The sequence below is a fragment of the Protomyctophum parallelum genome (genome assembly GCF_964188405.1).
Source record: "Protomyctophum parallelum genome assembly, chromosome: 7".
Taxonomy (NCBI): Eukaryota; Metazoa; Chordata; class Actinopteri; order Myctophiformes; family Myctophidae; genus Protomyctophum; species Protomyctophum parallelum.
This window is the reverse complement of record NC_139705.1, coordinates 29278051-29300638: the sequence shown is the minus strand read 5'-3', so window position 1 is coordinate 29300638 and position 22588 is coordinate 29278051. Positions and strand designations below refer to the sequence as shown.

General features: G+C 44.5%; 1 protein-coding gene across 6 annotated transcripts in view; it reads right to left on the bottom strand.

Moving 5' to 3' along the window:
* The window catches only part of tasorb (transcription activation suppressor b), a 60635-nt gene that overhangs the window by 27557 nt on the left and 10490 nt on the right, over window positions 1–22588 (bottom strand). For 5 of the 6 annotated variants that reach the window (XM_083769000.1, XM_083769002.1, XM_083769004.1 and 2 more), the window contains exons 4-17: window positions 21282–21354; window positions 16261–16352; window positions 15494–15628; window positions 14697–14824; window positions 13968–13996; window positions 13352–13457; window positions 11143–11246; window positions 8529–8638; window positions 6989–7061; window positions 6772–6846; window positions 3817–4084; window positions 2848–3243; window positions 1775–2139; window positions 74–429 (exon numbers count right to left, since the gene is read on the bottom strand). In XM_083769000.1, coding sequence (XP_083625126.1) covers window positions 74–429; window positions 1775–2139; window positions 2848–3243; window positions 3817–4084; window positions 6772–6846; window positions 6989–7061; window positions 8529–8638; window positions 11143–11246; window positions 13352–13457; window positions 13968–13996; window positions 14697–14824; window positions 15494–15628; window positions 16261–16352; window positions 21282–21354 — 2310 coding nt within the window. The remainder of the gene's footprint in view (window positions 1–73; window positions 430–1774; window positions 2140–2847; window positions 3244–3816; window positions 4085–6771; window positions 6847–6988; window positions 7062–8528; window positions 8639–11142; window positions 11247–13351; window positions 13458–13967; window positions 13997–14696; window positions 14825–15493; window positions 15629–16260; window positions 16353–21281; window positions 21355–22588) is intronic. The other variant, XM_083769005.1, reaches the window with a different exon arrangement.

Sequence of the window (22588 nt, the reverse complement as noted above, 5' to 3'; positions counted from 1 at the left end):
TTCCACAGCCTCACAATCAGGCCTGTCACAACTATTACATAATCTCCTAATCGCAATTATTTCCCTTACTCACCGCTGCGTAGTTGGCGGTGGGCGCGGTGGCGGCAGGAAGCAGCTCCTCCCGGGGTTTCCTGAGGTCCGCGTCGGGGACGGACCTCGCCCCCCCCGAGGAGGACGACCCGGGCAGCTCCAGGTCCAGGCTGGGCGGCTCGATGCCGCTGTGCGTCATGGCCTTGTTGAGCGTGGCCAGCAGGATCTTGAGCAGCCGCTGTGTCTCGTTGACCGAGGAGTTGTCGTTGTTGGCCCCGCCCCCCGCGGCGGCCCTCAGGTCCGTGTCGTACATGTCCATGCCCTTCAGCACCGCCGCCAGGTTAAAGTTGGCGCCGCCGTCCATCGCGTCCATCGCAGACGATTCGTCCGTCGGAGGGACTGCCGGGGCGAGAGAGAAAAGCACACACTCGGTTCAACCAACCATGTAAAGCCAAAACCTTTTGGTCTAAACTAAGGCTGTCAAAAATAACACGTTAATGGCGTTAATTCATTGCGTTATTGTTATAATATTTAACGCAATTAACGCATGTTAGTGTTCCCCCTAACATGCGCCGCGGCTCAGGAACGTCCAGAGAATAACAAATCTGTCACTGTGTAGCACACAGTCATGATTGAACAACACCAGAGAATAGCTTGTGTATTGTAGTTGGGTTGACAAGTGGTTTGATTCTGTAACTGTTGTGTTACTTTGTCTGCCTAGCAAAGCCCCATTAGGCTACACTGCACAGTCACACACACACACGCGCACGCCTCGTCCAGTTTTCCTCCCTCCTCTGCACGCACGCACACACACACACACACACACACACACACACACACACACACACACACACACACACACACACACACACACACACACACACACACACACACACACACACACACACACACACACACACACACACACACACACACACACACACACACACACACACACACACACACACACACACACACACACACACACACACACACACACACACACACACACACAAATTAAATAGAAAGTAGCCTAGGCCATTTCTTTATGATTTTCATCTCTGGACTGGGACCCCCGTCTCCATTCATCCATCCATTTTCAACCTCTTATCTACTCGTCTACTCGCAAACCGATTGGTTGCAAGGAGTTGCACAGCGAATCGTTGGTGTGGTTTGGACTTAAGTGTTGATTGTTGTGCGATTGTTTCAAACAATTGTCATAGTTTGTGCCCGTTTGTGGGAAAATAAAATGGGTTCATAGATTAATCGCGATGCGGACATGTACGGGAGGGCCTCTGTCAGTGTTGTTTTTGGCATTTTAGTTTTAGTCATAGTCTTTGGAATGAAACTTCATTTAGTTTTAGTCATATTTTTTAGTACCTGGAATGTTTTAGTGTTAGTCTAGCTTTAGTCGACCAAAGTTCATTTAGTCGACTAAAATGTATTCTGGCGGGCCTTGATCGTAATGGCTCATTTTACACTTGTTGAAAATAGCCGATCTACAAGCTCACAACGCTTTGCTTGTAGATCTGCTATTTTCAGCATGCAACCAAGTGTAAAATTACTTATACTGGATCTCTTGACCACTATTTCCTTCCTAACATTTTAGTCTAGTTTCTATCTATTGACGAAATTGTCAATACATTTACTTTCCATTTTGTTTTTGTCAGTGAAAAAAGGTAGCCGACGAACATTCTTCGCCTCAGTTGTAGTGGACAAAAACCACACTAAGCCCTGTGCTCACCTCTGCTGGGCTCTCCGTTGCTCATGGGGTCGAGGCGGGGGTGTTTGCTGCTGCCGCTGCTGCGACCGCCCCACTCCCCGTCGGCCTCCATCTTCCTCTTCAGGCTTTGAGGGTCCCAGGGGTCCTCGCCGGCCCTGCGCTCCTGTTCCGACAACAACAAGCTGTGAGGGTCCCAGGCGTCCTCGCCACCTCCGGGCCTCCTCTGGTCCTGTCCCGTTTCAGGCGTGATGTTCTTCTTGTGCTGGTGGATGAGCTTCAGCAGCTCCTTCATCTTGTCCTTGTCGTACTTCTCCTTGTCTTTCTGTCCCTGCGTCATCGCCGCGTACGATTCAGCCTGCGACCCGTTGGAATGGGACAGCCCCGACCTGGAAGGAAGGTTATCACAGTTAGCATTGGAATGGGACAGCCCCGACCTGGAAGGAAGGTTATCACAGTTAGCATTGGAATGGGACAGCCGCGACCTGGAAGGTTATCACAGTTAGCATTGGAATGGGACAGCCCCGACCTGGAAGGAAGGTTATCACAGTTAGCATTGGAATGGGACAGCCCCGACCTGGAAGGTTATCACAGTTAGCATTGGAATGGGACAGCCCCGACCTGGAAGGAAGGTTATCACAGTTAGCATTGGAATGGGACAGCCCCGACCTGGAAGGTTATAACAGTTAACATTGGAATGGGACAGCCCCGACCTGGAAGGAAGGTTATCACAGTTAGCATTGGAATGGGACAGCCCCGACCTGGAAGGTTATAACAGTTAACATTGGAATGGGACAGCCCCGACCTGGAAGGAAGGTTATCACAGTTAGCATTGGAATGGGACAGCCACGACCTGGAAGGAAGGTTATCACAGTTAGCATTGGAATTGGACAGCCCCGACCTGGAAGGTTATCACAGTTAACACAATCAAGCAAGAACAAAAAGCATGGCAATGCATCACATACATAAAAAGTAGTTAATCAAATCATATGCAAGCTAAGAACATATTAGTAGAATATCAATATAATGGAACTATGCATGTATACTTTATAATGCTATGTCTACAATAAAAGTAAAAGATCCAAAGCCATAATAACCTCGCCGACCTGCTCCGTCTGCTGCTGCTGCTTCCACTTCCTCCACCGGCTCCGTCCGGGAGGAGCAGCCTCTCCGCCAGTAGAAGCCGTTCGGCGGCCGGCCTCTCCGTCGTCACCGCGGCGGCAGCCCGGTCCGAGGACCCCATGTCCGAACCGCCCCAGTCCGACACGGGGCTGTACTCTGGGGGGCCGGCGGGGGCGGGGGGGGGCAGGGGGGGCCCCACGGCGCCGGACGACTGCACCATGTTCATGCTGCTGGGCACGTGCACGGGTATGGACATGGGCGCCGTGTTATGGATCTTGTCGATCATGCTCCGGACCTTGGCCAGTGCGAACATGTAGTGGCTGGGGTTGTGCACGTACGTGCGCAGCTGGCCCTCGATGTTGTGCTTGGCCCTGTTGGGGGAGGGGGGGATATCGAAAAAATCACATACATGTCACGATTATTGTGGCACAAATGATTGTGATTAACGACAATCAACACAAGCTTAAAACTTAAAATGCCGGCCAGCATCCCTATTCTCAGGGGAACATTCTGCGAAAATAGCAGATCAATCGAATAACGATTAAAGGAGAATTCCATACTCGAAGGCTTTCTTACCTTTATTTGTAGTGGTCCAGGTGTTATTTTGTGCAAAAGTGCATTATTGGCTATTTTCCCTACCATAAGCCCTCAATGGGGGTTAAATAAGTAGTAAAGTGTGCCGCTTGGGATACTATTTACATTATGGAGAGAGGATATACAAAACAAAAAGCCCCATTCAATTCAATGCAATTCAATTCAATTCATTGAGGGCTTATATTAGGGGAAATAGCCAATAATGCGCTTTTGCACAAAATAACACCTGGACCTCTTTAAAAGTAATACAAATAAAAGGTAAGAAAGCCTTCTAGCATGGAATTCTCCTCAAAACCATTATCGTCCCCAAGTTGAAAACCACCGACATCCCGTGTCGTCCCATGCCTTACCTGGGCGCGGGGTAGTTGTTGCCCCGTTCGTCCAGGTTCTGGTTGTAGATGGGCACGGTGAAGGGGCGCACCGTGCCCCCCTCCAGGCGCAGCAGGTACTCGTGGGCGCGGTGCTCCACGCCGGAGCTCAGGTCCTTGGCCGGGTTGGTGCGCAGCTTGAACAGAGCGTAGTGCAGCGCCGGGAGGAAAGGCTCCACGTGGGGCTGCAGGGCGGGGGGCTGCAGGTCCGGAGGAAGCAGAGGCTCCACCGGGTCGAACCCTCTGGGGGCTGTGTGGGGGAGAGTGAGGACATTTAGTACAGGGGCTCCACCAGGTTGAACCCTCTGGGGGCTGTGTGGGGGAGAGAGAGGACATTTAGTACAGGGGCTCCACCGGGTCGAACCCTCTGGGGGCTGTTTGGGGGAGAGAGAGGACATTTAGTACAGGGGCTCCACCGGGTCGAACCCTCTGGGGGCTGTTTGGGGGAGAGAGAGGACATTTAGTACAGGGGCTCCACCGGGTCGAACCCTCTGGGGGCTGTTTGGGGGAGAGAGAGGACATTTAGTACAGGGGCTCCACCGGGTCGAACCCTCTGGGGGCTGTGTGGGGGAGAGAGAGGACATTTAGTACAGGGGCTCCACCGGGTCGAACCCTCTGGGGGCTGTTTGGGGGAGAGAGAGGACATTTAGTACAGGGGCTCCACCGGGTCGAACCCTCTGGGGGCTGTTTGGGGGAGAGAGAGGACATTTAGTACAGGGGCTCCACCGGGTCGAACCCTCTGGGGGCTGTTTGGGGGAGAGAGAGGACATTTAGTACAGGGGCTCCACCGGGTCGAACCCTCTGGGGGCTGTGTGGGAGACAGAGGACATTTAGGACAGGGCTGTGGAGACAGAGGACAGTGGACATTTAGGACAGGGCTGTGGAGACAGAGGACAGTGGACATTTAGGACAGGGCTGTGGAGACAGAGGACAGTGGACATTTAGGACAGGGCTGTGGAGACAGAGGACAGTGGACATTTAGGACAGGGCTGTGGAGACAGAGGACAGTGGACATTTAGGACAGGGCTGTGGAGACAGAGAGGACAGTGGACATTTAGGACAGGGCTGTGGAGACAGAGGACAGTGGACATTTAGGACAGGGCTGTGGAGACAGAGGACAGTGGACATTTAGGACAGGGCTGTGGAGACAGAGGACAGTGGACATTTAGGACAGGGCTGTGGAGACAGAGGACAGTGGACATTTAGGACAGGGCTGTGGAGACAGAGGACAGTGGACATTTAGGACAGGGCTGTGGAGACAGAGAGGACAGTGGACATTTAGGACAGGGCTGTGGAGACAGAGGACAGTGGACATTTAGGACAGGGCTGTGGAGACAGAGAGGACAGTGGACATTTAGGACAGGGCTGTGGAGACAGAGAGGACAGTGGACATTTAGGACAGGGCTGTGGAGACAGAGGACAGTGGACATTTAGGACAGGGCTGTGGAGACAGAGGACAGTGAACATTTAGGACAGGGCTGTGGAGACAGAGGACAGTGGACATTTAGGACAGGGCTGTGGAGACAGAGGACAGTGGACATTTAGGACGAGGTGGCTGCAGGGACAGGGAGGACAAAATATTCTTCAGTTTTGGCTCCGAGGCTAAATGTCATCAAGTGGTGGCCAATGGCCAATAAATAATAGACCTTGATCTGAAAAGGGTTGAAAACCACTGCTTATAAAAAATATCACACCTGTGTGAATCGAGTGGTGCATCTCTCTCTCTCTCTCTCTCTCTCTCTCTCTGTCTCTCTCATATATTAGCAGGCAACAGTGCAGCACTGCCACTATCTCTCTTCCTGGCACAACAGCACCACTTTTGCCCCTACTGGTATTCATAGTCACATACATACATAGGTGACACATTGCTGTTCCTTGGAGTGGTTGCACCACTCAAAAAAACACTACACATAATACATGTATACATGTATGTCTTCTAAATCCCGACAGTTTACTGAAAAACCTCATGTTTCTATGTCAGTGGTTCTCATACATTTTCATGTCAAGGACCTCCAATCATGTAATAGGCCGCCGACCCCCATCTGAAAATATGTTGTTCTAGGGACCCGCCCAGAATCAAAGATTTTAGTTAAAAACATTCTGATATATGTTCAAAGATGTGCGCCACATTTTCACAATTAAAAAACAATAGCAGACCTACAAGCTCCGAGTGTCGCGCTATGAGCTTGTAGATCTGCTATTTTGTAAAAGCTAAAGCATGACACAATGATGGATTGAATGGATTAATATTGCCCTGCTCAGAGCAAATGGTATGACCACTTGAAGAGATTAACACTGCGTTGATGTAACACTGCTGCCCTCTGGTGGGACTATTTGTTATGGCAGCAGAAGAGTTTGACAAGCCTGGAGCCTTTTGCATGTCCGGGTATGACATCATCCTCATACCCGGAAGTTATGTGGGAACGCCTACAGAGTGGCAAAACACTGCTTTCTGGCCTTGACAGCCCATACATCCACACAGAAAAGTCCTGTCTGATTGACAGCCCATACATCCACACAGAAAAGTCCTGTCTGATTGACAGCCCATACATCCACACAGAAAAATCCTGTCTGACACACAGAAGTGTGGAGGACAGCCCATACATCCAGCTTGTAGATCTGCTATTTTTTTTTAATCCTGGAAATGTGGCGCAAATCTTTGACTCAAATCTTTGCTTCTGGCCGGATCCCTGGAACAACATATTTTGAGATTGGGGTCCACGGCCAATTACATAATGCTGGGGGTCCTTGACATGAAATAGTTTGACAACCACTGATAGAAACATTTTTCAGGAAACTGTCAGGATTTAGAAGGCATTTGTAGAATCATCCTCCTTTAAATGGGTTAAAACACCAAAAGGGGTTCATGCCCCTGAATGCGCCATGCATTGCACATCGTTCTATACTTTGTGGATATCGATATAGAATAATACTCACGATACTTGCCGACCGTCCTGGCCTCCTGAAAGATGAACAGCGCCTGCAGACTCTTCTCCACCCGCCCCCACCGCTCTGGGAGTCAAATCAAACGCACACACAGAGAAGACTTCTCAGTCAGGGGGGCTTGACAGACGTTCACAGGTAAGATCATTCACACAATTTATTTAACTATTTAATAGAAAGCATAAGCAACAAAAAAATGTTTTTAACGTACCGTTGGGATTGACCATCTGTGTCGAAGTGAGGAGGAAGAGGAAGCCTTTGTCGAATAAGGGCTGTACCAGCACCTGAATGGGAAGACAAGTTAACACATTGAATAAGGGCTGTACCAGCACCTGAATGGGAAGACAACACAATGAATAAGGGCTGTACCAGCACCTGAATGGGAAGAAGTCCCTGAACACACACCCACACCACTGACACTGCACAGCTAGTAGTGCTGCACAATGAATTGAAAAAAGATTGCATTGTAGACTCTCCAATTAATTTTAGTTACCCTTATGTTTTTGCTACAAGCGAGAGACTTTGAGAGGTTTTAAGTCGAGCGCGTTGATGTTGTCTGTTTAAAGCCACAGTAGTTATGGCTCTATTGATGATTAGGTCTGATCGAAAAGTTTTATTTGAAGAGAAGATAATACATAAAAAGGATAAGTCAAAAAGTAAAAGAGATATTACAAGAGAATGAGTTAGAAAGTAAAGTAACAACGATGGATCCAAAAAGAAAAGTACAAGAGTCATAAAAGGCTAGCTGTGCAAGCAGCCGATGAACCGTACAGGAGCAGAGTTGCACTTGTTCCTCTGGGTTTAGTCTGGCATATTAGCTGCCTCATCATGGTGTTACCTCAGTTTTTATAGCATGTGGATCGCACCAGAGTCAGCCCTCGGTCTACATGAAAGTTCATTGGCACTCTCCAAGTTCTTCCCGCAAAACACATAAGTCATATCCCACAGCACCGAACGTCCCAGAACAATTGAGTTCTGCCAGAAGAGTTCAGAGTGACCTGGCTGGATGTACGGATGATTTCACATAGTAACACACTTCAGAGGAATATTAGGGATGGGTCAGATTAATCGATTAATCGATTATCGTTGATAGGACCCGAAATCGATTATGAAAATTAATAATCGATAATCCAAATAATAATAATAATCCAATAAACAAAACAAAAAACGATTAATCGATTAATCGTTAATATTGAATTATACAAATCGATTTTCATTTTGGACACATTTACACATCTTTAAGGAATATACAGAAATACAGGAACAACAAACCACCAGACCATAATACCAGCTCTCCTCTGGGAAAACATTCAGTGGAGTAATCAGAACATTCGGTGGTGCTAGAACACTGTACTGGTTCAGAGAGAGCAATAACACATGAATACCCTCGGTCAGAGGGTCAATTAAAGCATACATAGGTCAAAGGGTTAATAGAATATACACCCCTATGTTATTCTACAACAGCTCCAGGTGACACGTTTTGAATGTAGTAATGTTCAGCAACTACACGACTAAAGACACTGAATATCTTCATGGAAAAAATGAGAATCATGTGAGAATCAATTCTTGTGGAGATTCACATTTGAGCAAGAAACGTGCAGCACTACTATAAGTAGAGAAATAAAGCACCTATTGATCGGCCAAACATCAGTATACGACAGGCCAAACACGATTATAAATGGCCGTTAGGGTTAGGCCAGTGGCCGATGTGTTCTGGGTGGTTTGACGAATGTGTGATTGGTATATCTCACCATCCTGTCTCTCTCCAGTTTGTGCACCAGTCCTGCCAAGCTGCCGTTGGTGGGCTTTCCCTTCCCGTCCACCACCTCGAACAGGCTGCAGAACATCCCACACTTCATCACTGTGAGAGAGAGAACGAGAGAAAAGGTTAACCTTTTTGGACATGCAGGGTTCTGGCAGAGCTCACATGAAGCCTTATGCATGTGTTTAGTGACTATACTGTGCGTCAGTAGTGTGACGCACAGTATAGTGCGACATGAAAACATGAAAACTTTTTTCCCAAAAGTTTTCATGTCAAGGACGGACCCCCAAATTAATCAGCCCGCGGACCCCCATTTGAAAAGATATGCCAGGGACCCCCATAAGAGAAGATTTTTACGCTTCTAGCAGTGATTCTCAACCTGTTTAATTTCAAGGATCCCCAGTTTGACATGCATTAGTCTACAGACCCCTATTTAATGGCATTTCTATCTCTGGGACACCCCCCCCCCCCCATTTATATTGTAATATCAATGTTAATTTAATTCTGAGTGTGTACCCTAACGGGTCCATTTGGTTACATTAGTACTCTCAGAGTTACAGACCCGTAAGGGTCCTTTTGGTTCAAAACTATCATTTATCACTAAAGCCCTAACCACACCAAAGGGTCAAGACGGTTTTAGCGTTGTCCCTGCCAATCTGTCCTGGGGGTCTTCTTTGACTCATATTTCAATCACGTAAGGAAGAGACTCGAGTTTTACGTTGGAAAACACTGGTTCATATTTTACAAATTATAATGTTCCCGCCACTGATGTCTTTATGTGAGCAATATCCTCTGAGACCAGAGTTCTGCTGTTGTTTAACAGCATCGTTGTGATTTAAGCATTGATTAACATTAATCACAGCTGTGCTCATTTACAGTACACCATGCAGTCTCTGGTGTGTCATTGCTTTAATTATACAACGGCTCTACATTCATCTATTTATTAATCCAGTAAGGAGTTCTACATTCATTTATCTATGTATTTATCCAGTAATGGGAGACAAAAGTTTGTTCGTACTCCACTCACTCAGCTAATGCAGTTCCTTCAAGACAGTGAACAAGCTTGTTCCACTGGCCGCTGCAGCTATACTATGGGATTGACTGGCGAGTCACAGTGTGTCAAAATTGGATCGTCTATCCCTACTCCCGCCGAGTCCCACGTCCACACAAACGGAAGGGGGTTTTTTATGCGGAGAGGCCAGCGACAACACACATCATGATGCCGCCCAGATGCAAGCAGAATATCGTTCAGAATCATTATAGTTCGTGTCTCGTGAGTCCGTCAGAAAATGCCCCGGGCAGCGGGCTCCGGCTCCACCCCCCACCCCCACCCACAGACCCCCCCCCCCCTCCCCAAACATTTTCTTTACGGATTTGCAAATCACGCAGGTGCCACATTTGGAATAAAAACTGCGATCTTCGCCGAAAAGCTACACTTTTGCATGTCTGAAAGGTTCTTTCAAACAGGGCAGCGATGAATGAGCCTAGTATCTTCATTTTAAATGAGACCTGTGTTTTATTTTTCTGTACACACGGAGAAGTCACGGGACGACAACAACGCAAGCGTATTTACGTGAGCAAGGCCCCCGTGAAATTGTCACGACCGTGCTGGTTTCGTGCACACGCCCATGACTCACCAGACCTGGATTATGTTAAGCCTTTTTCACGCTTATGTTGCCGTGCCCCTCATGAGCAGCCCTGGAGCAGATCTACAAGCTCTACGAGCTTGTAGATCTGCCTTTTTTTTGCGTGAAAATGTGGCGCAAATCTTTGAATATATATATTCTTTCAGAGTGAGTCGGGGGCCAAGAACGTAACATTTTGGGGGTCCTTGACATGAAAATGTTTGAGAACAGCCAGAAAACTGTCAGGATTTAGAAGACATTTGTAGAATCGACCTCAGGTCTAAATGGGTTAAAGGGGAACGTACCTTCCCGTGTGAAGCTGAACATTATGTTTTAGATGAGAACGAGGTACCGTACCTTCCCGTGTGAAGCTGAACATTATGTTTTAGATGTGAACGAGGTACCGTACCTTCCCGTGTGAAGCTGAACATTATGTTTTAGATGAGAACAGGGTACCATACCTTCCCGTGTGAAGCTGAACATTATGTTTTAGATGTGAACGAGGTACCATACCTTCCCGTGTGAAGCTGAACATTATGTTTTAGATGTGAACGAGGTACCGTACCTTCCCGTGTGAAGCTGAACATTATGTTTTAGATGAGAACGAGGTACCGTACCTTCCCGTGTGAAGCTGAACATTATGTTTTAGATGAGAACGAGGTACCGTACCTTCCCGTGTGAAGCTGAACATTATGTTTTAGATGTGAACAGGGTACAATACCTTCCCGTGTGAAGCTGAACATTATGTTTTAGATGTGAACAGGGTACCATACCTTCCCGTGTGAAGCTGAACATTATGTTTTAGATGTGAACAGGGTACCATACCTTCCCGTGTGAAGCTGAACATTATGTTTTAGATGAGAACAGGGTACCATACCTTCCCGTGTGAAGCTGAACATTATGTTTTAGATGAGAACGAGGTACCGTACCTTCCCGTGTGATGAACATTATGTTTTAGATGTGAACGAGGTACCATACCTTCCCGTGTGATGCTGTACGTATCCCAGCTGAACAGCACAGCAGGAATCTTCCTCTTGGCCTGGTCCAGCTGCATGCCCCGACTTAGGTCCAGCCTCTCGGGCCTGAAAGGTTTCACATCAAATTATTCATGTAGTCGATAGGGCTGGGCGATATGACGATATATATCGTATTTTCGATAGAAAATGTCTATCACGAAAAAAAAGCTATATCGCTTATATCGCCGTTTCGCTTTACGGCAGTATTTTACGTCACAGCGCTTATATACGGCATGCCCAGCAGCCCACCGCGCGCACTGAAAACAGTGAGCCAACACCTTTCGGATGTCTTCTCTATTATATACTCTAAGGCCAACACGACCACAACACAAGCCGAGGTGGTGCTTGCACCTAAAAGAGGGAGATGATGATGATGGCTGACGAGATTCAGAGCGGTGTAAGGGGCACGTTCGGAAATACCACACCGGAGAGAACTCATCTATCAGTTTGCATTGCACAGTGCGCCTAGTGCGCTATTTCCGAACGCGCCCTAAAGTAACCGGTCATTCACTGTTATAAATGCAGGTTTCATGTTGGGTCAAATTGATAAATTGCGTGAGCCACGCATGTTTTACACAGTTGAACAATAAGCTTGTCCGTCGTCGGGGGTGCACTGCAAACTTCTTCCAAGACGAAGACGTTCCTCTTACCTGTGCAGTCCTCCTGCTGCGTCTGTCTTGTTTTATTGTTCCAAATAAATTATTCCATTTGAAAAGTCCTTAATTCAGCAACAGCTTACAACAACAACACAAGACGCTGACTTTGTTGTGATCATCAAAAAAAAAGGAAAAGAAAAAGCCCCACTCGTCCCAGACTCCCATTTACGCACAGCTGTGGGCATGGAGAGTTGACGACAAGATCGCGTTCTCTCTCACTCTCTCTCACTCTATCGCCTGTAGTCAATTAAACATCGTTAAGCTGCCCAACGTCTTTAACAAACTAAACTATAACTACAACAGAACATGTTGATTCCCTATACAGAGCTTAAATGAACTGAAACAACTGTAGTGACAAACTGTGACATGAGATATTAATTTTTTCCTTAAGCCAATTTAATGCAGACACAGGCCTGTACTTATGTGTCTGAATGGCAACGTCTTATTTCTTTCTTTTTTCCTTTTAATTGTCATAATAATAATTATTATTAATAATACTAATAAAACTTTATTTGTATAGCACCTTTCATGACATGAAATGCAGCTCTCAAAGTGCTTTACAGAGCAATGGAGAAAAAAAGAAAAGCAAGGCAACGACATTAAAAAACAAGCAGTGATGCAATACAGTGAGGACATGAATAACAAAAAATAAAAGATCAATTAAAAGCAATGTTGTAGAAGTGGGTCTTGAGCTGTGCTTTAAAAATGTCTACAGAGGCTGAACAATTGAGTTCAGCCTCTAATTATTATTATATACATTTTATTTTGTAATATTTTTGTACTTGCTTTGGGCCTGTCTGTGCATGGGAAGGGCATCAGTATTATATTCATATAAGTAGACTGGATAATGTGAATTTAATTGTTTTTTGAGTGGTGCAACCATTATAGACAGCTATGTGTGTCCCTGTCCCTGTATCCGAGCACGAAATAGCATAACTATTGTCACCACCAAGTGTCACTGTTGTGCAGCCTAACACAGACAGAGGCCAGGGAGGAGAGCTTGTACAGTACAGTACAGTACAGTACAGTACAGCCCAAGTACAGTAAAGTACTCGACCTGAACAAAAATCAATTCTTTTAGATAAAAAAATAGGTATCGTAAAAAATATGCTATATCGTGAGTATATCGTTATCGTGATAAAATAAATTCTATATCGTGATATGAGATTTTGTCATATCGCCCAGCCCTAGTAGTCGATACCTCATTCATACAGGTTCATCATGCTTTTATTGGTGGTAAAATAAATGACAATCAACCTTGTTTATTGTCACAAAAGACTGGAAAAAAAGAAATTGGGCAAATTAATCGCATGAAAACAAGGCCTCCGTGTGTAAGTGTAACATCCAGGATTCATAACCGGGCCTCCCGTGTGGAAAGTCAACATCTTAACCACTAAGACAAAGGGAGTTCCCTCTGACTTGGGGAAGATGTTAGACTTTGAGGTTTGCTAAATAAGGATCTATAGGTGGAATAAATAGGTAGGTATAGGAGTGGGTGGAGTAAAGTTTACTTACAGTTTGAAAGGCAGATAAGGACGGGTGGAGGAGCGGACACACACATGGAACATCTCCTGGCCTTTGTTCATCAGGGGACCGCTCCACACCGTGTAGCAGCACTTCCCTGGAGGACAGCGGAATCACAGGTCACGTAAGACAGGTCACTTATGACAGGTTACACGTATGACAGGTCACGTATGATGTCACATGTATGACAGGTCACTTATTATCACAGGTTACACGTATCACAGAAGGTTGATAGGTATGTACCTCTGGTTGATTGAATAAATTAAACATGTACAGTAGGTTGATAGGTATGTACCTCTGGTTGATTGAATACATTAAACATGTACAGTAGGTTGATAGGTACGTACCTCTGGTTGATTGAATAAATTAAACATGTACAGTAGGTTGATAGGTACGTACCTCTGGTTGATTGAATAAATTAAACATGTACAGTAGGTTGATAGGTATGTACCTCTGGTTGATTGAATAAATTAAACATGTACAGTAGGATGATAGGTACGTACCTCTGGTTGATTGAATAAATTAAACATGTACAGTAGGTTGATAGGTATGTACCTCTGGTTGATTGAATAAATTAAACATGTACAGTAGGTTGATAGGTATGTACCTCTGGTTGATTGAGGAGGGATGTTGAACCTGTTGATGGAAGGAAACAATGTTATATTCAGCCAGTAAACAAAGACATCGTTTGCGTTTTGTTAACATTTTATGATTACATTAGAGGCTTTTATTATTGCGTTGCGAGTCTTGCGAGTTGCGACTATACGTTACTATTGTCTCTTGGGAAGCACTTTAGGTCATCTGCTGTAGTTATTAAATGTGCTATAAAAAATAAACTTGACTTGGCCAATTTGTGTCATTTGTAAAATTTGTTGTTGGTGTGCGTGCAACAATCTAGGCGTTTCATTGTTCTTTTGCGTCTGAAATACATGCTGGTTGCCTGCATATTATTAACCCATTCTGGACGGGAACCCCTTTTGGTGTTTTAAGCATTATGTTATGCTTCAGCTATTGAAAAAAAGCAGATCTACAGATCTACAATAGCAGATCTACGAGTTTGCAGATCTGCTATTTTTTTGAAAAATCGTGAAAATGTGGCGCAAATCTTTGAATATATATTCTTTTATATATAACATTTTTAACTCAAATCTTTGCTTCTGGGGGAGTACCCCGTGCAACAACATATTTTCAGATGGGGCTCGGTGGTAAATTATGGTACATATAATCTTTGGGGTCTTTGACATAAAATATTGAGCACCACTGATATAGAAAACTGCCATGATTTAGAAGACTTTTTCTTATTTCTTTCGATCTCAGGCCTGAAAACCATGCGTACCTGTGTGGAGTCAAGGGAGCCAGCGACGCAGCGTCCTTGCCTTTGTACGTGAAGGAGAGCACGGCGTACGGACACACGTGGCGGGGCCGCGCCTTGATCTCCTCAAACGCAAACTCGAAAAAGTATTGCTGGAAGAAAATAACGAAAAAAAAGGTATATGATAAAGAATACTGCTCAACCGTCACACTGTTCTAGAGTGTAATTGAACACTGTGTACACTGTCAAGAGATATTATTAGTGATCCTTGTGTTTTATGATTCTTGTGATGAAACCAAATGGACCATTTGGTTTCATTTCACTCTCTCAAACTCTACACAGTTAGAGAATGTAGAAGAATTGATATCTATATATATATCTTATTTTTTTCTTGTTTGTTTTTGTGGCTTTCGCCTTTATTTTATATTTTGTATAGATGACAGGCTGACAGGAAATGGGGTAGAGAGATGGGGGGGGTGACATGCAGTAAAGGCCGTTGAGATGGGGAGTCGAACCCAGCCAAAGTGCCTGGACCGCTGAGCCACGGCCCAGGCTGAATAATTGTTAAGTTTGATCGTTTGCGCCCGTTATCTCTCCTGATGGTACAAACATCAATACAGCAATGGAATTGTGGACAAAATCATAATGCAATGACTACAAAATATTCAAAGTATTGCGTCTCGAGAGGCTAAGTCTCAAATGGTGGTCCGTGTGGCTCAAATACCAAATAAATAATGTTGCCTTGACGTGGAAAAAAGGTTGAAAACGACTGCGGTAGATCCAATTTCAAGCTAGAATCAAGACGGAAGCCATTGTCTCACCTGTGTGAGCTCGAACGCTCTGTAGGACAGCAAAGACGAAACCCTGTTGGCGTTTTTGGACATGTGACAGTCGAACTTCTGCGTGGGCTCCACCGCATTCTTGGGCATGCTGTCGAATATATACTTTACTCGGCCCTGGGGGGGAGGGGGGACGACAACCAATCAGCGCTTTGACATCAGCTGTTATGTCAGGTATTAACAGTGGTGGAAACTAACTAAGTACATTTTACTTAAGTACTGTACATAAGCACAATTGTGAGGTATTTGTACTTCATGAGTATTTCCAATTTCAATGTTTTTTAACTTCTACTCCACTACATCTCGGATCCAAATGCTATTATTTGAATACTTGGGTTACTAGTTACTTTGTAGATGTAGATTTTGATGATTATTGCATATCCATTTCCATTTGAAAATAGCCGACCTACAAGCTTCACAATGCATCACGATGCAACGCATTGTGAGCTTGTAGATCGGCCATTTTCAAAAGATTTTGAAAACTCGAAATGGGACATTCTGCATAATGAGTATTTTTACTTTTGGTACTTTAAGTACATTTGTATGTCAATACTTTTGTACTTTTACTCAAGTGAACTACGAATTCTGGCATTTTACTTGTAACCGAGCATTTCTACATTGCAGTATTGATACTTTTTACTTAAGTAAAACATTTGAGTACTTCTTCCACCACTGAGCATTGACATGCATGTTGTGAACTAGTGAAATGATGTACTTATTTATCCTGAGTGAACGTTGGCGTTCCTTACCCTCATAACCTTAAATATGATCATGTCGCCGTAGGAACCCGCTTCGAAGGGATTGATTTGCAGCAGATCTGAGTTTCTGGAGAGATACACACCTAGGAAGACAGAAAGGAGTCTGCGTTAAGACATTTATGTCCCTAGGAAGACAGAGAAGGAGTCTGCGTTAAGACATTTATGTCCCTAGGAAGACAGAGAAGGAGTCTGCGTTAAGACATTTATGTCCCTAGGAAGACAGAGAAGGAGTCTGTGTTAAGACATTTATGTCCCTATACTTCAAGTGTGGGTCATGACCGAAAGAATAAGGTACAAGATACAAGCATCCGAAATTGGTTTTCTCAGGCGGGTGGCTGGCATCTTAGAGATAGGGAGAGGAGTAGAGTCGCTGCTTCTTATCGCTTGGAAAGGAGCCAGATTAGGTGGGTTCGGCCATAATGGTTCAGATGGAGGACCAAGGATCAGATAGAGGGATTGTTATATATCCAAGATGGCCAAGAACGCCTCTGGAATCCCCCAGGACTAGGAGGAAGTCACTATTGTTGCCCTGGAGAGGGAAGTCTGGAACGCTCTGGTGGAGTTGTCAGCCCCGCGACCCGACTACGGATAAGCGGTTGAAGATGGATGGATGGATGAAGAACACCAGAAGTAATGTGGTTTCATCAACTACTTCCGCTATTTTGTACATTTTTACTTGCGCAAGCAGAGTGCACAAGTACTGCGATCGGCTGGGTATGTATGTCTGTGTTGTCCACCGGCCAATGAGTATGTATGTTGGTGTCCTCCACCAGCCAATGGGTATGTATGTAGGTATGTTGTGTTGTCCACCGGCCAATAAGGGACAACTATTCTTGATGACGTAACTATGGTACATTTGGTGATTGGCTGAGTATGTACAGTATGTCGGAACATTCCGCCGGCCAATGAAGGACCACGTACGTTTCAAAATTGGTATGGTATGAATCGGCTGGGTATGTATGTTGGTGTCCTCGACCTGGGCCAATAGGGGGCCACCATTCTTGGTGACGTAACTAATGTACATTTCAAAGTTGTATTTAAAGGGTATAAACATTTAGAACAGCAATTGTAGTGGACATTGGTTAATAGCATTGCGCCATGAGCGCATCTCATGGCGTGCTCTACTTGCACACAAGTAGGCCATTCATGGGGCCATTCATGGCCTACTTGTGTGCAAAGCGCAAGTTGGCACCTCGACAGAGTGCATTTCTAAAGATTTTTTTTAATTACTTATTAAATGTGTCATTGATTTCTTTGTATATTTAACCCACTGCCGCCAGGATTAATTAATGTATTTATTGCGCATTGCCAAGGTTTTTCCCTCTTTCAACCCTTATTTTGAAGAGCCAAATATCCGTAACCGGATGTTACGATGTCATAATGCTGTGTGTGGTGTCTTGACCGGTTGTTGTTCTCTCGCTCGGTTCACAAAAGACCCGACCGAGAGTATATCAGCGTCTGCTGTCGGCCGTTGAAAAACCTTGTTTTCACCAGAAACGACATTCATTGCACCGATTTGGAGATACAGGTCAATCTACATTTTGCTGATATACAGGATCTTGTATGTGCGTTCCTCGGCCACACGCGTGCAGACAGCATTACATTCACAGAAACCGCCCAATGCTAGAACTGCATAAGTTTCTATTAATTACGATTAATTATTAAATGACCACTTCACCACTTTTCAACAACTCTTGATAAAACACCAGCCATTGTTTCCTACTCGGTCTGTGTCTCACAGGACTGCTGTGGGCAGTTCAGAAACCCGTCCACCAGTGACATCATCGATGGGGAATTCAAGCTAATAGAAACTGCAGGCTTTCTAGTCCTGAAAAGTTGCAATGCGAAAATGGAAGCCATCGTTCTCACGATAATAAAAATCAAAACCTTTTTGTAAATCAAAATCTTTAAAAAGTGCCCACAGCCCTCTAATGAGACGCAGACTGAGTAGGAAAAAAATGGTGCCATTTTATCATGATTATTAGTGAGGACCTAGTATATGAAGATAGATTGAAAAGTGGTGAAGTGGTCCTTTAACTGTCAAGCTGAATTGATTAATCTCTTAACGGTGATTAATCGATTAACTATTAACCTCCCTAGTGACAGCCCTAGATACAAGGCCAATCACACGAGAGCGCACAGGACGAGGACGGTTTGTATAGGCCATTCTCAGCTGTTGCTGCTGGAGTTGAGTATTAGGTATCCTTCACTGTAACCTTATCAGGTCCAAGTGCAGAGAGGCATGCCACTCCAGAGGACAGAATACGAATAGAACAGTGGTTTTCAAACCTTTTTTCATATCAAGGTCCATTATTTATTCTGCATGTGAGCCACAGAGCACCATTTGATGACATTCCTCTCAGACCCACCCCAAAATGAAAGAACATTTTGTTGTCTTTGGATAAAACTTTGTCCACAATTCCATCCATGCTGTATTGATGTTGGTACCATTAGGAGCGATAACAGGCCAGCGATTAACAATTCTCCTACATTCTCTAATTGTGTAGACTTGTAAATTAAGTAATGCAGATGTTTAACAATAATTTAACTCTTGAGAGCGTAAAATGTGTCTCATGTTACGCTCTCAAGATCTAATATGGGTCCATTTGGTTTACGAACTCCCCATCATTTAGCTGTGGATCACCTGGAACCCCCTCAAGGACCACTGGTTGAGAACCACTGGGGAATTATTAGGCATCATTGACCTTATTCACACGGCTGTCATCTTGCCATGCAGCAAGGTACTACTAGGTGCAATTTCCCACTGACAGCCCGTTCATCCAAGCAGAAAAGTCCTATCTGATTGTATTAAACAATGTCAAACTCACCAACATTGCAGCTTGAAAGCTTGAATGATCCTCTTTCAATCTGTAATGTTTTTGTGTCATAAAAATCCACCGCAGACAATGTTATGAGCTACTTCCTGTCAAGACATTCTGCGGAAATGTTTTTTCGAAGTGTCAGAGTTTGGGAGTGCTCGTTGGATACCACTCAACAGCCCTGCATGCCACCCGTTTTGAATATGCATATAATGCAGGAGGCAGAAGGACGTTGCTTTATTAACCCATTTAGACCTGACGTTGAAATAAAATAAAATAAAGTCTTCTGAAAGAATATATATAATCAAAGATTTGTGCCGCATTTTCACGATTTAAAAAAAATAGCAGACCTACAAGCTATGAGCTTGTAGATCTGCTATTTTTCTAATAGCTAAATTATAACATAATGTTTAAAACACCAAAGGTGGTTCCCGCCCAAGATGAGTTAAAAACTATGTAGTGCTTCCAAACTCCATCACTTAGGGAAAAAAATCAACTGCAAGGAATTGCTTGACATGAAGTAGCTCACACCATATGTGACCAGACTTTTGACTGAGAGCCTGCCACGGCGCAAATTCCAGCTTTTCACCAGGGGAGAAAAACTTTTTTTTTCTTCCAAAATGAGTTAATAGCACAGGCAGACTCTTCACATACTAGAGCATGTCTGAAATAAGTGTCAGAGCTGAAATCGACATGTAAACATGAAATAAATGCTTAAACATGTAGCTACGTGTAAACCTTTCAAGCCTGTTTTCTCAACTCGCTGTTTTGGAGGGTCATACGTTCATTTGAAGCTATGATTCCCCCGCTTTCATACAACATGAAAAAAACAAAAATCTAAAAAATCCTATGTCAAATTTGGTCACATATGTCTACGGTGGATTGTTATGAAACAAACACTTTGCAGATAGAAAGAGGACAATTCAGGCTTTTCTCACAGCTGCAATGTTGGCGAGTTTGACATTGTTTAATACAATCAGATAGGACTTTTCTGTTTGGATGAATGGGCTGGAAAGTGCACCTACTTAGCACCTTGCTGGCAAGATGGCTGCGGTGTGCATAAGTTCAATAGATGTGACAGCGCTAAGAATAGGCATGTCACACCTACAGTATTACATCATCGCCTAATCGCAACTATTTGAGATAATCACAATTATTCATTTGCATAATTGTCAACTGTTTCCATGTCGAACAATACATGTCGAAAAGTCTGTACAGTTTCAAAAATAGCAGAAATAGCAGATCTATTTTGCCATTTTGCCGTCTGGGCTTGACGGCCGAGCTTCACCAGGCTTTTCAGCCCGCGTTTACGCACACACACATTTATAGGTCCAGTCCTATTTTAAGTGTGCGTATGCGGGGCTCGCGTGTGCCAGTAAACACCTGCGCTAAAAGCCTGGTGTAGCTCGGCCGTCATGGCTCGGCCAGGCTTACTTATTATACTACGTGCCATTATTGTTATCATTCTAGGTTGTTGTTGCTATTGTTGTCTCTCTCTCTCCCCCCCCTCTCTGACACGGTCAAGGCAGATGGCCGCTCTGTGTAAAGTGTCTTGAGGCAAACTTTACACTGCAAACTTTGCACTAACAAAAATGCTACTGAAACATTTTAAAGCAAATTCCCTCTAAATAGACACTCAGACATTCAGAGACTGAGCTTTAGCATAGAAATAACCGAAACATGAACAATACTTGTGTAGCAAACAACAGATGCGAGAACTGCGAGTGTGCATGCATTGCATCCCCCCCCCCCCCCCCCTCCATTTCCCAAACCTTTTTAGTAATTACTTTCAAACAAATCGTCAAATACACAAATACAACACTAGACAGGCTAAACATCTGAGGTCCCCCCCCCCATCATACTAGTTGTGGTCAGTTTTCCATTAAATACAGACTCACATTATTAAATACAAATACTCGACTGGTTTACAACTTTCTTCTCTGAACTTGTATAAGAGCAAATTGAAGGATGTTCTGATTGACCTGATCACTTAAATGATTTGTATTTTAATTATAATCTCTTCCCTAATCATGGCTTATTAGATGATCAAACTGTATTCCAATCATGTAATAGATTTTTATTTATATAGTAGTATACGCCTAGCACTTTCCCTTTTATATTGTGTGCCTTCTATTGCATCGTTTTCATACTGTGCAAAATCTCATCAAATCAATCAAGGACTGACAGACTCACCCGATGCGGGGTTTCCTAAGATGTTGTTCCTCGAGTGTCCCACACTGAGACCCTTCTCACAGATCCACTGGAGCTGCAGACAGACAGACAGACAGACAGACGAGAAGAACACAGAGAGGTGCTGTTCACAATCACATGAAAAGCATATCACTGTCATCAGGGAGACAGACGGTCAAAGGTCAAGGTCTAGAAGCTGCAAACACAGCATGAAGCGACTCGTATTTTAGTTTGAGCTTATCGATCTGCAAGTTTTGATACTTGAGTACCAATGCATCCGTGTGTAGACTCTTCCGAGTTGTGGCGGTCCTTGAATAAAAAAAAATCACACCAGTGTGAACCGAGTGGTACAACTCCCGTCTATTGGTTCTCTGTATCATTCCAATTTGTATCGTCCAATTTCTTCTGTATCGTTCCAATTTCTTCTCTGTACTCTGGTGCCCCCTAGTATAAATAAGTAACATACTCGTGCTCATAGGTACACACACACACACACACACAGGTACATGGACATTGCATGCTGGATGTAGGAGTGGTTGCACCACTCAAAAAATAACTTTGAGAACCACTGACCACTGGGGGGCAGTGGCTCACAGTCCTATCCCTGTGGGCTCCCCCAGAGTTAGTGTCGAAGTGCCCTTGAGCAAGACTCTGCTCGAGGACAAAGACTCCCGATGTGCAGGTTGGTGCCTTGTATGGTTTCCTCCGTCATCGGTGTGTGAATGTGTATGTGTGAATGTAATGTAATGTACAGTATATGTAAAGGTGTATGAATGTATGTGCGTGCGTGTGAGAGAATGTAATGCACAATCTATGTAAAGGTGTATGCGTGTGTGTGTGTGTGTGTGTGTGTGTGTGTGTGTGTGAATGGGTGAATGTAATGCACAATCTATGTAAAGGTGTGTGAATGTAAAGAGCCTTGGATAAAAGCGCTATATAAATGTACCACTTTGAGAGCCACATCCTTCAGTCACGGTCTCTCCGGTGTGTGAAAGCATACTTTGGTTAGACATCCTATCAGTCTGACAGGCATTAGTCCCACAACACCGTCTCTCCCGACATGCACTGCCATAGTGCATGTCGCAGGTTACAACTAACCCGTAGAAGGTTACAACTAACCCGTAGCAGGTTACAACTAACCCGTAGCAGGTTACAAGTAACCTGTAGAAGGTTACAAGTAACCTGTAGAAGGTTACAACTAACCCGTAGCAGGTTACAACTAACCCGTAGCAGGTTACAACTAACCCGTAGCAGGTTACAACTAACCTGTAGCAGGTTACAACTAACCTGTAGAAGGTTACAACTAACCT